General features: G+C 45.0%; 1 protein-coding gene across 3 annotated transcripts in view; it reads right to left on the bottom strand.

The window, feature by feature from the left end:
- vac14 (vac14 homolog (S. cerevisiae)) overlaps window positions 1–5,664 on the bottom strand; it is a 252,869-nt gene extending 247,205 nt beyond the window's left edge. For 2 of the 3 annotated variants that reach the window (XM_078400593.1, XM_078400595.1), the window contains exons 1-2: window positions 5,424–5,664; window positions 3,102–3,248 (exon numbers count right to left, since the gene is read on the bottom strand). In XM_078400593.1, coding sequence (XP_078256719.1) covers window positions 3,102–3,205 — 104 coding nt within the window. In that variant the 5' untranslated portion in view covers window positions 3,206–3,248; window positions 5,424–5,664. Of the gene's footprint in view, window positions 1–3,101; window positions 3,249–5,389 lie in introns of all 3 variants that reach the window. The other variant, XM_078400594.1, reaches the window with a different exon arrangement.
- Between the last annotated feature and the right edge of the window lie 12,111 nt (window positions 5,665–17,775).

Genomic DNA, 17,775 nt, shown 5'->3' with positions numbered 1-17,775 from the left:
CACTGTACTTCAACCTTTATTAGTTTCTTACAGATTAAAAAGAATCCTGTTTTTCTATTCTTTACGACAAAGTGAACCACCTCAGTTACCTACACAGTGCTTCATCTTGAGTGCTATGATCATTTGTCAATATCCTTTTGCATAATCCTCTTCTCCTTTTAGTTTAATACATGTAGCAAACTGTCATGAATAAATATTGTCCAGTTCCCCCTTATCTACCTTGGTATTTACATCCTTTACAATATTCTCAGAATTAGTCAGTCATTCATCACAGAAATAGGCCATTTGGCACAACTCGTCCATTCCAACTAATTGTTCATCTACGCTAGTCCCATTAATCCACACACAATCCATATCCTTCTAAATCTTTCCTATCCATGTACCTTTCAAAAATCCTAGCTTGGCTAACTCTTCCTATACATTAGCACCACAGGTAAGTGGCTTTCGCCTGCCAACGGGTGCAAGGATTGGTGGGGTTGCGGGGCCCGGCATTGGGGGGCCCTCTGGGGGGGGATGGGGGAGTGGGGGTGGGGGAGTGGGGGTGGGGGAGGGAGTGGTGGAGGGGGTTGGGGGAGTGGAGGGGGGGGGGAGTGGAGAAAGGGGAGGGGGAGTGGGGGGGAGTAGGGGTGGGGGTGATGGGGAGGGGGGAGCGGGATGGGAGGGGAGGGGAGAGTGGGGGTGGGGGGGGGGGGAGAGTGGGGGACGGGAGGGTGCTACGATACAGGAGAGGCTTTGGGTCCACGGCTCGCTCTGGCTGCAGCGCTGGCGGCACGGGGCCGAGATGAGTGGCACCCTCTCCCCTTCCCTGTCCCCCCCACGGCCCTGAGAGACACTCTCCACCTGGCAACGGGCTTCGTCAGTTGGAGAGTGTTGCCAGGCCCGCAGGATCGTCAGTTGGGGAGGGGGGGTTGTTCCAGGAGAGGCCCGCAGGAGAGATTTGGACCCAACGGGACCACCTCAGTCTAATATCCCTCTAAATCTTTCCTATCCATGTACCCTTGAAAAATCCTTGCTTGGCTAACTCTTCCTTTACATTAGTACCCTGAGTCCTGGCAAATGATTTTCTCCGTCTCCTGATAGCAAGTCCTTAACTGATACCAGACTAACTGGATTGAAGATCTATATATTTTTTCCACTTTCTTAAATCTTGGCTTTATATTTGCTGCATTTCAACTTGTTCCTCTTTTAGTCCCATTAACTTTCCGGATATCTTCTCTGATATGATTTTCTTGAAAGAACATTAACTAAATTGTATAATGATACACGACCTACAAATAGATTAATACCTTTTTATATCTGGGCCTGGATACAACGCAGGTAGTTTTGCTATCATGCAACCAACTAATCAGGGAACGCTATTTCTATTACTAATTTGTTAAAATGCAATTTTGATTGAAAGAACAAAGTCACTTTGGAAATCGACAAGCAGAATAAAAGCTGCCTCACATGAGAAATCAATCACATCCAAGAGTTCCTCTGGGACGTGCCGTGCCGTCCAAATTACGCCATCATTGTTCCTCCATCTAAGTCGGACATCCTCAAACTCGCCACTAGCAATGGCATGCAAGCACTTCACCACACTATTTCTGACAACGAAGGATGCTCGCCATATCAAGACACAAAACATAAAAGTATAGAAAAATAGGACGATAACAGAGAAAAAAAATAGGTTGTGGAATGATTGGATAGGTAACAGATTAAACTTAATGCAGAGAAATGTAAATTGGTACATTTTGGTAAGAAGATTGAGAAGAGGCAATATAAACCAGAGACACAATTCTTCAAGAATTTCAAAAACAGAGAAATCTGCGAGTATGTGCATAAATCATTGAAAGTGCCAGGAGTTGAGGGACTTGTATGAAATACAAGCAGGATCCAAGATTTTATATATAGAAGCAGAGATTACATGCATAAGGAAGTCATTGATGAGCATTTATAGTGGCCAGTTGAGCCACAAATGGAATATTATGTGTAGTTCTGGGTGCCACATTGTAGAAAAGATTTAAAGGCTGGAGAGGGTGCAGAAAATATTTAGAAGCATAGAAACATAGGTGCAGGAGTAGGCCATTCGGCCCTTCGAGCCAGCACCGCCATTCAATATGATTATGGCTGATCATCCAAAATCAGTACCCCGTTCCTGCTTTTTCCCCATATCCTCGATTCTTTTAGCCCTAAGAGTTAAATCTAACTCTCTATTTATTTAAATTATTCTAGAAATGAGGGAGATACAGAAGACCACAGGTATTGGAATCTGCAGCAGAAAACAAGCTGCTGGAGGAACTCTGTAGGTCAGGCGGCATCTGTGGAGAGAAAAGGACTGATAAACGTTTCGGATCCAGATGAAGAGTCTCGCCCAAAAATGTCAATTGACCATTTCCCTCGACAGATGTGTCCTAACCCACTGAGTTCCTCCAGCTGCGTGTTTTCTTCTTTGAGAAAAATTGAGATTAGTGCGTTGGAAAGAGTGGAGAAATTGAGATTTTGTTTTGGAAAGAAATTGAGGTGATCTGATATTTTAAATCATGAAAGTCTACACAAAGTAGATCGAGAAACTGTTTCACTGAGAAACTAATGGCTCGGGTGAACTAGAATGACACCAGTTGACAAATGAACTGGAATTGACACGGAGATAAGGTCACTGGTAAAACATGTGGTCCAGACTTGGAATGCAATGTCAGGAGCAGCAGGAGAGACAGATTCAATAGTCGAGTCCATAAGGATTCTGAATTATGGGGAAAGGGAAGAGACTGGGACTTGCTGAATTGCTGTGATATAAAGCTAGTTTGGATTACACTGGATAAATGAGTTCCTTTAATACTGTCAGTGCTCAGTAATTCTGCATCTTGTGACATACACACCCTCAGAATTAAAGAGAGAACATCGACACTCAACCACAACTTTCCCTCAGTGGAAGAGATTCTTTCTGCAGAGAAGTACATGCTGCTTTCAGCTCAAAATAAGTATCAAAATTCATCATGCATTAGTTACATCACCAGAATCATGAAGTATGTTTGCATATCGTCCATACAATGCAAATGCATGTGATTATACCGACAACACCTGATCATACAATCAAATTGGGAAGGCCAGTTCATTCTTACTTCTCTATCTCCAAGGCAGCCACCTTCCTTTTCTCATACAGCTTGTCATTGAGAGCTCGCACGATGTTGGAGGTAAGTGGTGCAAAGTCCTTTTCTGAATTCATCCTGCCGATTAAAAAACTGGATGCCCAATATTGTGCACACAAGCTGCAGAGAGAAAGTAAATTAATTAACGCAAGTGGATGTAAATAGACATAAACGGGGAGATTTGATTGGAACAATACATGAACAAGGGGACAGGATACCACAAGAAGGGAATGAAGGAAAAAAGGAAAGCAAGCTGGGTGAGGGAAATATCATGAAAGTGATGAGGAAAATGGATGAAAGTGAGAGGATATGACAAGGGGTTTGGATGGGAAAGTAGTCAGGGCAGGGCTGATGAGTGGTGTGGGTAGACGGATAAGAAGGGTGGAACAGAGTGCTGGGGGGAGTTCGGGCACCATCACTTAGCAAGTGATTATTGTTGAGGGTTGGAGGCGAGCTTCAAGCAGGTGTGTGGAGTGGGGACGGAGAGATGGAGAGAGGAGGGGTGTAGAGATGGAGGGATAGAAAGATGGAGGGTAGAGAGATGGAGGGGATGAGATGGAGGGAGATAGAGAGAGGAGGGGGAACAAGGAGGGGTGGAAAGATGGAGGTGGGGTGGAGTGATGATGGAGAGAGAGGTGAAGTGATGATGGAGGGATGGAGTGATGAAGGAGGGGTGGAGTGATGATGGAGGGGTGGAGTGATGATGGAGGGGTGGAGTGATGATGGAGGGGTGGAGTGATGAAGGGGGGTGGAGTGATGATGGAGGGGTGGAGTGATGATGGAAGGGTGGAGTGATGATGGAAGGGTGGAGTGATGATGGAGGGTGGAGTGATGATGGAGAGGGGAGGGGTGGAGTGATGTTGGAGGGGTGGAGTGATGATGGAGGGGTGGAGTGATGATGGAAGGGTGAAGTGATGATGGAGGGGTGGAGTGATGGAGGGGTGGAGTGATGATGGAGGGGTGTAGTGATGATGGAGGGGCGGAGTGATGATGGAGAGAGGAGAGGTGGAGTGATGATGGAGGGGTGGAGTGATGATGGAGGGGTGGAGTGATGATGGGGGGTGGAGTGATGATGGAGAGAGGAGAGGTGGAGTGATGATGGAGGGGTGGAGTGATGATGGAGGGGTGGAGTGATGATGGAGGGGTGGAGTGATGATGGAGGGGTGGAGTGATGAAGGAGGGTGGAGTGATGATGGAGGGGTGGAGTGATGATGGAAGGGTGGAGTGATGATGGAAGGGTGGAGTGATGATGGAGGGTGGAGTGATGATGGAGAGGGGAGGGGTGGAGTGATGTTGGAGGGGTGGAGTGATGATGGAGGGGTGGAGTGATGATGGAAGGGTGAAGTGATGATGGAGGGGTGGAGTGATGGAGGGGTGGAGTGATGATGGAGGGGTGTAGTGATGATGGAGGGGCGGAGTGATGATGGAGAGAGGAGAGGTGGAATGATGATGGAGGGGTGGAGTGATGATGGAGGGGTGGAGTGATGATGGGGGGTGGAGTGATGATGGAGAGAGGAGAGGTGGAGTGATGATGGAGGGGTGGAGTGATGATGGAGGGGTGGAGTGGTGATGGAGGGGCGGAGTGATGATGGAGGGGCGGAGTGATGATGGAGGGGTGGAGTGATGATGGAGGGGTGGAGTGATGATGGAGGGGTGGAGTGATGATGGAGAGAGGAGAGGTGGAGTGTTGATGGAGAGAGGAGGGTGGAGTGATGATGGAGAGAGGAGGGGCGGAGTGATGATGGAGGGGTGGAGTGATGATGGAGGGGTGGAGTGATGATGGAGAGAGGAGGGGTGGAGTGATGATGGAGGGGTGGAGTGATGATGGAGGGGTGGAGTGATGATGGAGGGGTGGAGTGATGATGGAGAGAGGAGGGGTGGAGTGATGATGGAGGGGTGGAGTGATGATGGAGGGGTGGAGTGATGATGAAGGGGGGTGGAGTGATGATGGAGGGGTGGAGTGATGATGGAGGGGTGGAGTGATGATGGAGGGGTGGAGTGATGATGGAGGGGCGGAGTGATGATGGAGGGGTGGAGTGATGATGGAGGGGTGGAGTGATGATGGAGAGAGGAGGGGCGGAGTGGTGATGGAGGGGTGGAGTGATGATGGAGGGGTGGAGTGATGATGGGGGGGTGGAGTGATGATGGAGGGGTGGGAAGGGATCATTGTGGGGGTGGGAGGGGGTGGCCTGTCAGTGGGGGGGCTGGTCTCATGGGAGGGGGGTGTCAGTCGGGCGGGGAAGCCCATGCTCTGCACAGACCAGGAGCGGGGACCCGGCGCCGGCGCCGCCTCACCTCCAGCTGGCGCTTCTCCCGGTCACTCCGAGGCCGCCATGTTGCGCGATCACATGACCCGGGCAGCCCAGAGCAGCGGAGTCGGCGGCAACGATCCGCTCGGCCAACTCAATCCAGCGCCGAGCGCCCGATCACAGGCGAGGAGTGAGGCAGGTGGGAGAGGGCAAGCGTGGGGAGAGGCAAGGGGGAGAGGCAAGGAGGGAGAGGCAAGGAGGGGAGAAGCAGAGAGGGAGAGGCAAGAGTGGGAGAGGCAAGAGTGGGAGAGGCAAGGGGAGAGGCAAGGAGGGAGAGGCAAGGAGGGAGAGGCAAGGAGGGGAGAAGCAAGTGGGAGAGGCAAGGAGGGAGAGGCAAGGAGGGAGAGGCAGGGGGGAGAGGCAAGTGGGAGAGGCAAGGAGGGAGAGGCAAGGAGGGAGAGGCAAGGAGGGGAGAAGCAAGTGGGAGAGGCAGGGGGGAGAGACAGGGGGAGAGGCAAGGAGGGAGAGGCAAGTGGGAGAGGCAAGGAGGGAGAGGCAAGGAGGGAGAGGCAAGGAGGGGAGAAGCAAGTGGGAGGGGCAGGGGGGAGAGACAGGGGGAGAGGCAAGGAGGGAGAGGCAAGGAGGGAGAGGCAAGGAGGGAGAGGCAAGGAGGGGAGAGGCAAGTGGGAGAGGCAGGGGGGAGGCAGTTGGGAGAGGTAAGTGGGAGAAGCAAGTGGGAGAAGCAGGGGGAGATGGAGCGAAGGGACAGGGCGGGGCAGAGAGAGGGATACAGAGAGAAGGACCAGCAAAGATCATTGGAATAGAGAGTGGGAAGCTCGCAGAGGATTTTTCTTTCAGAGCCTGTGGTTGGCCACTCCACTCCACCTGTCCTTTACCCTCCTCCCTTCCTTCACCCTTCCACCCTTCCTTCACCCTTCCACCCATCTCCACCTCCTCTCCGTACACCTGCTTAAATATCGCCTCCAACCTGCCTTGCTGATGTCCTTATAGACGACATCTAAGGCTCTGCCCTCATCTACATTTTAGGTTAATTCTGGATTTGGATCCACTGATGATGAAACGCTGATATATTTCCATTCAGGATGGTGGATGATTTGGAAATGAACCTAAAGGCAGTGATGATCCTATGGACCTGCTGCCCTTGCCCTTCTTGGCAGAGAGAAGGAGCACCACTGCCTTTAGGTTCCTTTCCAAGTTACCCACCACCCTGAATGGAAATATATCAGTGCTCAACTCCTGCCTACTCTGCTGACCTTTCACCTCCATGTTTATTGCGAAGCTGTTTACCTCTGCCTTAAAATATTCAAAGACTCTGCTTTCACTGCCCTTTGAGGAAGAGAGTTCTAAAAGGCCTGCAATAAAACCTTGTCTTATTCCGAATACATGAGCAATTTCAATTCTGAAATCATCCGATGATATCACTGCATAGTTCTACTTCAACTACTTCAGTGACCTTCCTTCCATCATAAGGTTAGAGGTGAAGATGTTTGCTGATGATTGAACAACTATCAATTCCATTTGTAGCTCAACAGAAAATGAAGCAGTCTATGCCTGCATCTGGCAAGACCCAGCCAACATCCAGGCATGAACTGATAACTGCCAAGTAACATTCATGCCACGTCAAACAATGATCATCTCTAATGAGAGAGAGTTTTATGTCCTACCATCAAAGGAAGGAGTCACCACCAACATCCTGGAAGTCATTGTAGAGAAGAAACATTACAACATGTGCAGATCAAAAGTTAGTATTTGCTGAGTCACAATCTGACCTGGCAAAATATTTCCAGCATCAACATGGTACAAATCAGATATGTGACAGAAGTCAAGATGCCCTGTGCCATCCAACAAAAAAAACATCCCTAACGCACTGTGGCTGTCCACAAATGACACTGCATTACACCCAGACTTCTCCGGCCTACTAAGAGGCTGTAGAAGAACCAGAAGCAAATGTTTGAGAACACTCAAGATTTCAGCACCTGCAGTCTCTTGTGTCTCCAGAGACAGAATGTGTTTGGTTCAAGTTAAGAAACAATAGATATAACAGTGCACTTCTGGCGATAGATCCAGGTAACCGACAGAGGAGCAAATATGCAGTGAGATTACATAGAAGTCCAAAAAACTATTGGGCAGTGAAACTGGAAGATTTTAACTATCCAGCATTATAATACTGTTCAGAGCAGAGGGTGAAGAGTTTTTAAATTAGGTAGGATGGAACTGCAGGTGCTGGTTTACACTGAAGATAGACACAAAATGCTGGAATAACAGTGGGACAGGCAGTATCTCTGGAGAGAAAGAATGGGTGATGTTTCGGGTCGAGACCCTTTTTTTAAATATGATTGGGATAACTTTCTAGAGCAGCATAATTTTAGTCCAGAGAAAAAAAGGAGACTTTGCTGGATCTGGTTTAGTTTAGTTTAGTTTCATTTTAGAGCTGCAATGTGCAAACAGGGCCTTCGGCCCACCGAGTCCGCACCGACCAGCGATCCCCACAAATTAACACTATCCTACACACACTGGGAACAATTTACAATTATACTAAGCCAATTAACCTACAAACCTGTATGTCTTTGGGGTTTGGGAGGAAACCAAAGATCTTGGAGAAAACCCATGCAGGTCACGGGGAGAACGTACAAACTCCACATTGACAAGCATCCATAGTCAGTCAGGATCGCGCTGTAAGGCAGTAACTCTACTGCTGCGCCACCATGCCGCCCGGTCTTTGGGAATGAGGTGGGTCAAATATTACAATTTTCAGTTGTGGGATATTTGATAAAAATAAATCATAACATTGCAAGATTTGGATTAGTAAGAGAAAAGGAGCAGCAATCATTCAAAGTAAAAATAGTTAACTAAAGGCATTTCAATAGAATGAGAGTGAATCAGGCCTTGGTAAATTGAAAAAATAGTTAACAGTAAATCAGAGACAGACACAAAATGCTGGAGTAATTCAACGGGACAGGCAGCATCTCTGGATAGAAGGAATGGTTGACGTTTCAGGTCGAGAACCTTCCTTGAAAATCAGAGAAATCAGAGACAGGTACATGGATAGGACAGGTTTGGAGGGATATGGGCCAAATGCAGCTGGGACATGTTGGCTGATGTGGGCAAGTTGGGCCGAAGGGCCTGTTTCCACGCTGTATGACTAAATATAAAGCAAAAGCAAAGCTGCTTTAGATAAGTTTAGTTTTGTAAATATTCAGGCTGATTAAAAAGATAATCTGAGAGGCTGATTACAAAATAAGAGAGGCAAGGTTTAGTTTGTTTAATTTAGCTTATTTTTATGTGTACCAAGGTGCACTGGTGAGAATGCAGCAGAGATTCACCAGAATGGATCCAGGGATGGTGGGATTGTAACGTGTGCTGAGATTGAGTACACTGTTAGATGAATGAGAGAAGATCGCAATGAAACTTGCAACATTTTCACACAACTTCATTGGGTGGATGCGGGGAAGATGCTTCCCTTGGCTGAGGAGTCAATAATCAGTCTCAGAATAATGTGCACTTATTGACGAGATGTGGATAAAAAATCTTCATGCAGAAAGTGGTGAGCCCTGGAGAGCTGTGGAAGCTCAGTCACCGAGCTCATTCAGAGCAAATATTGATATTTTCTGATTGTTCAGAGATTAGGACAGATAAATGGCACTGAGATTGGAATTGTTTTATATTGCCATGGGTACAGAGATGCAGTGAACAACTTTGTTTTTCATGCTGTTACAATTGTTTCATTGGGTTGTTGTTGTTTAAATTAATTAAATTATTGCATCGTATGGGAGGCGCATTCCCAATCTCGTTGTACCCCTGTACAATGACAATAAAGATATATTGTATTGTATTGTATTGTATTGTATTGTATCCAGGCAAACCAGACCATACACCAGTACAATCAAACCTCGCATGAGTACAACAGCTAGGGCAAAAAGAGAAAGAAAATAGAGTGCACGATGTAGTGTTACAGAGAATGTGCAGATACAAAGAATGCAAGGGCTGCAAAGAAGTAGATTGGAAGGTCAGGAAACCTTTCTTCGCACAAGAGGGGTCATTTCAGGATGTAGAAATAAGGAACTAGTTCACCAAGGCACAAGACACAAAATGCTGTAGTAACTAAAGGGCCTGTCCCACTTAGGCGATCTTTTTGGCGACTGCCGGCGACTCAAAGTCGTAGTAGATCGCCGAACCTTTCTTTTACCCGACGACAATGACCACGACAATGCCGAGTCAGGTCGAGATTACAGCGTCTTCTGAAACATCGCGAAAATCCCCACGCTGTCAATGCTTCTCTGGCAACCTAATTTTCGCTGAAATCACTGGCAAGTCGGTAAGTACTTGAGAGTTTTGAACTATAACGCCTTGTATGGGTTACTTAAAAACCAGGCTTCACTGTAACAAGGAATAAACTGGATTTACTTCCAGTTTACTAATAGCTGTATTAAAAATATATAATTTTAAAAGTGGTTCAGTGGATGTTTGTGAAAAGTGTGTGGGCATTCTTTGAAAATGTAAGGGAGATGCATATCTGGTTTCTGGGTTGCATATCTGGGTTGGGAGCCCACTTTAAATGTAATGGCTGAGGCCAAAAACATCGCGAAAATTCCCATGCTTACCTGACTCAAACTGTCGCCTCCAATCTACCTGTCAAATGTCCTGACGGTAAATAAATTGGTTAAACACAAGCATTTTATGGTATTTTGAAATGACTTTACTTATTTTAATATTATCTGCTTCTAAATGTATCTTAAGTGAAGCTATCAAACCTGGGGACAGCATGCGACAGCGACCGCAATAAGCAACGATACCTGGTGACAAGCCAGCTGTCGCCGAGAGATTTCAAACCATTTGATTTCTCGGCGATGCGCCGAGATCCACTACGATCTTTGAAAGACTCCTCACAATCATGCCCGCGACACCCCGACGAACTGTCGGTGACAGCCTAGTCGCCGGCAGTCACCTTAAAATCACCTAAGTGGGACAGGCCCTTAAGTGGGTCATGCAGCATCCATGGAGATCATGTATAGGTGACGTTTTGGGACGGGACCAAGGATCCCAAATCTAAATGTCAACTGTCCATGTTCTCCAGCGATGCTGTCTGACCCGCTAGGTCTTTTCAGCAGTCTGAAAAAGTGAGGAAGAAAGGAGATCAGCTGTGATTCGGAGCAGATTCAAAGCACCTGATTTTTACAATATTTGAAGAACTCTACATTCCTCCAGTTCTGTCCTCTTGTTGATCTCCTCACCACACATACCTCACCACTGGTGGTTGTGTCTTACAGCTGTCCATTCCCCAAGCTCTGGAATTCTCTCCCATATTTTCTGCACAGATATCATTATCCTCTTTTAATATCTTTGTATTGCAATGTGGAAGCGGATACGAATTCAGATTTGTCAAGCAAAACCACAGTCACTTTACCCTAATCCCACTTTGTCCCCATGTTTCTGGCGAGATTTTTAAGACATCAAAAAAGAAACATCTGCAATTGTTTCTGCTATTTCTCATTGAATCGTAAACCATTAAGTCTTCTGTTTGAAGGCGTCCAGACATTGCAAACTTTGTTCAATTTGTGGTTTCCAGCATAAATCATGCCATTTCATGTGCTGTTGATAAGATCAAAATGTCAACAGACATTGCACAAATTACTCATCAGAGTGTGTTTAGAGACCAATGAAGTGAATCATAAAACTGTTTATCACTTGTAATAATTTACTGAACTGTAAAGATGTGACTTCGTTAGACATTTAAAAAAACCTTGCATCTATTTTTAACATTTGTGATAACGTAGCCATTTGTGTCTGCTTTGCTGAACTTTTACCTCAGTGCCACTTTCTTATACTGATCCTCTGTCATATGAGTGATGAGCAGAGTCCACCTAATGTGAGCAAAGGGGATGCTGGGGGTTTACGTTATGGGGAGATGGGCTGCACAAACACTGATTATGTTAATAGGTGATTTTAACCTAATAATCATGTGGTTTGGACTGATGCTGGCAGGCTTGCCTTTACCAGCTGAGTTGGGACGTTTTGTTACTGTTGTACAAAATGGTGGTTAGGCTGCGGTTGGAGTATTGGGTGCAGTTTTGGTCACCATATGGTAGGTTGGTGGTTCAAATTTTGCTTTATCCGGAGTGATGAAGCCTGAGACATGGCCTTACAGAAGTTTATAAAACTATGAGAGACATAGATAGGGTAGATAGTCACACTTTGTTCTCTTTTAAATCCTTCTTCATTCCTTAAACCTTGCACGCTTACCATAGGAAACAGATACTGGCCATCTACTCCATCTACGCCTCTCCTAATTACACCTACCGTGACATGTCACATCCCTATCTCTTTCACTCAAGGGAAATCCAACCTCGCTTTCTAATCTCTTTGATAATTTAAGCAGTCCAAATCTTTTCTGTACCCCCTGTAGTTTAACCACACCCTGCTTATATTGTACTGTCACAAACTGCACACAATACTCCAAGTGCCGCCTAACCAGTGTTTCTTACGACTATAACATGACATCGCAATGCCTCGGCTGATAAAGACATGCGTGCAAGCATCAATACAAGACTTCAATTTACTTCGGTATTCTCAATTCTAATCATTGGGTTGAAGTTATGTACTAACATAATAACTGTTTGTGCACCCTATCTCTCCCACAAAGTAAACTGGCTTCTTCCTTCTTAGGGGGATGTTGCTCATCATTTATACAACAGAGAGATGAAGAGCAGTTTCTTAAGCCAATTCTCTGAATGCATTCAAGAGAGAGCTAGATAGAGCTCTTAAGGGTAGCAGAGTCAGGGGGTATGGGGAGAAGGCAGGAACGGGGTACTGATTGAGAATGATCAGCCATGATCACATTGAATGGCGGTGCTGTCTCGAAGGGCCGAATGGCCTCCTCCTGCACCTATTGTCTATTGTCTATTGAGATACAGCATGGAAATAGGCCGTTCAGCCCACTGAGTCCACATTGACCATCGGTCACCTGAACACACTAGTTCTATATTATTCCACTTTTGCATCCATCTCTTCCCTACACACATTAGATTTTGTTGAAAAACTAGCTGATTCAAGGTGTAACATAATAAAAAGGAACTGCAGCTGCTGGTTTGAGTCTGAAGAAGGGACCCAAGCCAAAACCTCACCTTTTCATTTTCTCAAAAGATGCATCCTGACCCGCTGAGGTATTATTTTGTGTCAAATTCAAGATCTTGTTAGAAAAGAAACAGGTTCAAGGTCTTGTTGGAAAAGGAGCAGATTCTAAAGTAACTTTTAAGCCTTGAATTCGTTAGATACCTGTAAAGGAAATAGTTGCAGGATCATAGAAGAATAAAGATATGTAATGGAACATATTTGTCCCCTAGGGTCACAAACAACCCCATCCCTGCCCCCAAAGCATTTTTGCCGCCAGGTACAAAACATTTTTGCCCTCATGTGTGCTGTCTTTCTGTCCAGAGGAGGAACAAGCACTGTTCCACCTACATGCATAGGCACAGAAACCCTTTCCACAGATCCGGCCTCAGACGTCTGGTGGGCTGAGTGGCAATTTCCTCGGCATGCATATCTCTGAAGATCTGTCCTGGACCCAAGAAAGCCCATGAACCCCTCTACATCCTTCGAAGTTTGAGGAGATTCGGTATGTTGACAAATACTCTCTTGAACTTCTACAAGTGTGTTAAAGAGAGCATATTGACTGGTTGCATCACGGCCTGGTTCGGCAACTCCAATGCCCAAGAATGAAGGAGATTACAGAAAGTGGTGAACACTGCCCAGTCCATCATGGGTATTGACCACCCACCATCGAAGGGATCAATAGGAGACGCTGCCTGAAAAAGGCAGCTAGCATCATCAAGGGCCCACACCACCCTGGCCACACTCTCATTTCATTCCTGCTATTGGGAAGAAGAGATAAGATTCTGAAACTGTGATGTCCACGTTCAGGAACAGCTTCTCAACCTTTCACATTTTAAAGCTTTTCACTGTACCTCGGTACACGTGACAATAAATTTGAACTAAACTTTGAACAATGAACTGTCTTGGTTACACCAGGGACCTTTTTTTGTGTTTGTATTTTATGAGGTTTTTAAAGTAATTAAATTTTTCTTTGTAATTGAGTACTGTGTTTACAAACCTGTTGCACTGCTGCAAATAAGAATTTCATTGTTCCATTTCGGTACATTTGACAATTAAACACTCTTGACTCTCTGGACTCTTGATTGCACATCAAGCACCTTCCAGGAGAGGGAGCTGAAGCCACAGTGAACAAGCATCCGAAGGACAGGCAGGCGTGGTGGAGCGCAGCAGTTGTCTGCAGTGCAGGAAACTTTGCAGCTGCACAGTACAAAATGCAAAGCATGGTGTCTGTAAAGCAGGGGGCATCATAATTAAGCACGGGTGACCCCTACGTCACAGCATTTCGGGTAACGGCAATTCACCCTCACGGATTCGAGCAATCACTTAAAAAAAATACAAGTACTGAATAAAAGATTGTTATCGCAGAATTTATATGTATAAGTCTATTTTACTTTCAGTTCGCATTGCTTGACATGCGAGCATAAATATGTGGCTTGGATTATGGAAAATCGTAAGGGCACGAGAGATGAGTTTGTTGACTGTTCACAGCAGCTGACTTTCCCCTACACCTACCACCACCGCCATCTTGGAATTCCCTCTTGTACCACTGTCACGTGTGGAGGCAAGAGCGAGCCCAAGGCAACAACATGTGTCTGGTTAAGAGCAAGCAATAATGACAATGGATAAACAGAGGAAAGAGCATTTGCAGAATCCAGGGAGTTTTCCAAGTTTAAAGCACAAATATTAACTATTCCAGGTCATTGTGTCTCTTTTGGTCCTTACCCAGAAAAATTCCAAACTAATTTAAGTATCGAATTCTGTGAAAAATAAACTGAAAATGCGTGAAAGGTATACTGCATTAAGCAATTGTAGAAAAACAAAGAACAGTTAATGTTTCAGGTCAACGATTTCTCATCAAAACTAACCCCACTGCCTTGTCTCTGCAATTTTCAGCATCCCACACTGCTTTTAATTCCATTGCTCCAATCTTTCCCATAAAAATAAGATTGGCACATCTTGACCTATTGAACTGAGTCACTTGGAGGCTGAAGATGGTTGATAAAAACTCCAAGCATGTTATAACCAGTGTTTTGAAAAGTTGCGACATAACGTTCTAATTCTTATACTCCACGCCCTGATCGCTAAAAGCAAACATGCTGTATGTCTTCTTCACCACTCTTATCAACCTGTGTTGCCACTTTAAATAATTATGTACTTGGACAGTCTTTCTTTTCATCAACATTTCTTAGAATCCTGCCTTTTACTGTATATGCCCATCCCTATTTAGCTTCTCTAAATGGATCACCTTGAACTGGTGAAGATTATATTCCATCTGCTAATGCTCTGCCCAGCTTAATGTTCTGGCATCTGATCTATTCCTCATGCAGCCTTAGATAACTTTCCTCAATATCTACAACTCAACCAATTTGTGCACCATCTGCAAACGGATTGATCGCACTACCTACATTCACATCTAAGTCATTAATATCTATCACAACCAGCAAAGGTCCCAGCACCGATCCCTGAGGTACACTACTAGCCTTAGATGTACAATAAAAAAAGCCATCCTTCAAACACTACCCTCTGGTTCCCATCACCAAGCCAATTTTTAATCTATTTGCCATGTGCTTCAACCTTCTGCACCAGCCAACTACATGATACCTTGTCAAATGCTTTATTAAAGTCCACATAGATATTGTAGACAATGTCTACTGCCCTCTCCCATCAATCTCCTTTGTTACCTCCTTAAAAAACTCAATCAAATTAGTAATACATGATTTGCTTTGCACAAAGCCATGTTGACTATCCCCAATTAGTTCTTGTCTTTCCAGATGCACCTAAATCATATCCCTTCGTATTACCTTCATTAATTTTCCTACCACTGGCATCCAAGCCTGTAGTTGCCCGACTTATCTTTGCTGCCCTTCTTAAAGAAAGGAACAACAATAGCTATTTTCCAATCCACTGGTTTCTGGCTAAAGAGGATGCAACGATCTTCACCAGGACCACAACAATCTTCTTTGTTTTGCATAGTAATTGACATTCCTGGTTAGATAATCTGGTCCTGTGGATTTACCTATCCTTATGCATTCCAAGATAGCTAACACCTCTACAGTGATAACACCGACATGCTCCAGACAATGAACGTACCCCTCCATGAACTCATTGTCTTCCTACTCCGAGGTGAATACAGACAAGAAGTATTCATTTAGAATATTTGCTGGTTGCACATAGATTACTGCTTTGTGAATTTGCAGTGATTCTGATATTGCTGCTAAGGGAATCCATTCTTACTCTGGTTATTCTCCAGTTCATAATGTGTTTACAGAATGACATAGGGTTCTTCTTAATCTTACCTGCCAAGAATATTTCATGTACTCTTTTTGCCCGCCTAATTGTTTCCTTAAGTACTCTCCCTTAGATCACTGAGCAATATAAAGCCTGACAAGCAGAATTTCCTGGATGCTGACCTCGTCGGATTCCTCTATCAATGCCTTCCCCAGCCATCCTGTGAAAATCAGGACCTGAATCTGCAGGTGTATATGAAGAGAATTAGATGGCTTGAGGAAGGAACATTTGAGAGAAAGAGAGATTTAGATTAAACTGAATGAGAAATAGAAATAGCATAGATTTTACAGGTTGGTTCTCTTTGATACCTCCTGGGATACTACACCCTGTTTTACTGTTTCCCCATCTGGGTGCAATTCCCAGCATAGTTTTAGTTGTGAGTATGTTTAACTCTGCGATCTGTCCCAAACACAACACAGTTGCTAGCTGCTCGTACTGAGGCCTGGACTGGGAGCCTGCAATGTGAGGCAGTAATGTTGCAGCCCACTGTTCCTTTGGAGGCAAGAAAGCAGAACCGTGCTTCATCGAAAGTTTTTTTCCCCCCAGAAAGTTGCAGGAAAGGAAATGTTTCAATTCATTTGTAATGTGCTGTGTTTTGGTGTATGGTGCAAAATTCTGTTCTTTTTTGCATCAATTGGTTGATGGATGTGGAAGGGACTGCAGAAAGCTGAGATATATATTTGATATCTCGAAGCTTTCTGTGTACAGAGAACAAGAGACCGGGTGATTGATGGCAAAGACAGAATGGTAAACAGCACAAACTCTATGGCGAGCAGTAACTCACTGCAAAGTTTAATCTTTCTACAAACACTCATATTACAAGCAGGAGTAGGTCTGCTCACCTGCTTCACAATTCAATATTGTGCTGATCTGACTGCATCCTGAGGGACAACTCTTTCACACAGAGAGTGGTGGGTATATGGAACAGGATGCCAGAGGAGGTGCTTGACGCAGATACTAGAACACCATTTGAGGGACATTTGGACAGATTCATGGTTAGGAAAGGTTTAGAGGAATATGGGTCAAATGCGGCAGCTGGGACTAGCATGGAGCATCTTTCGGCGGCTTGAACACGTTGGGCCAAAGGGCCTGTTTCTGTGCTGTGTGACTCTATGAGTGTTACAGCAGGTATCCAATCCAAAAAGAGCAAAATTATCCAGAATTAATTAAGTTCATATTCGTGTCTCCCGTTCGATCGATTGTGCTCTGAATTGTAAATGTTCGTCCTTTTTCTATGAAGAGCCAAAGAACTTGCACACGTAGCATTTTTCAAGGCACAAAGTTCTCCGCAGAGATGCAAATGACCTTAAATAAATTATATCTGCTATAATTAGGAAATTAATAAATGTTCACATAACCTACGGCAGTATGATAATTACTCTGATATTGGTTGAAGGATAGATATTGGGCAGATATTGAGGACAACCTGCTACTTAATATTCATTGTTGAAATGTTGCCCTGAGATCCTTTACTTCCATCTGATGGGATTGATCTTGTTCCCAGTCCCAAGGCTTGTCCACGTGCTGTGGACATGTGACAAGGCAGGGTGCTCAGATCTCTGGAACTGGAATCTACAAGCTGACTTGGAGGTGAGCATGCAACCAACTGTTGAAGGGCTGATAAAGGCTAGGGTGTTGAGTGAAGGATGGGAGGGAGTAGACAGACACAAAAAGCTGGAGTAACTCAGCGGGACAGGCAGCATCTCTGGAGAGAAGAAATGGATGACGTTTCGGGTCGGGAACCTTCTTCAGACTGGTTAAGGATAAGGGAAACGACAGATATAGACGATGATGTAGAGAGGTAAAGATAATGAATGAAAGATATGCAAAAAAGTAATGATGAGAAAGGAAACTCATTAAAGTAACGATGAGAAAGGAAACTCATTAAACTAACGATGAGAAAGGAAACACAAAAAAGTAACAGTGATATTTCCTTTATCACTCCCACAAAGGTTTAAGGTTGAAGGTTGGAGTAGAGA

The sequence above is a fragment of the Rhinoraja longicauda genome, chromosome 6, assembly GCF_053455715.1.
Source record: "Rhinoraja longicauda isolate Sanriku21f chromosome 6, sRhiLon1.1, whole genome shotgun sequence".
In the NCBI taxonomy this organism is placed as follows: Eukaryota; Metazoa; Chordata; class Chondrichthyes; order Rajiformes; family Arhynchobatidae; genus Rhinoraja; species Rhinoraja longicauda.
Note: the sequence above shows the minus strand (reverse complement) of the source record. Positions and strands in the feature narration are given on the sequence as shown.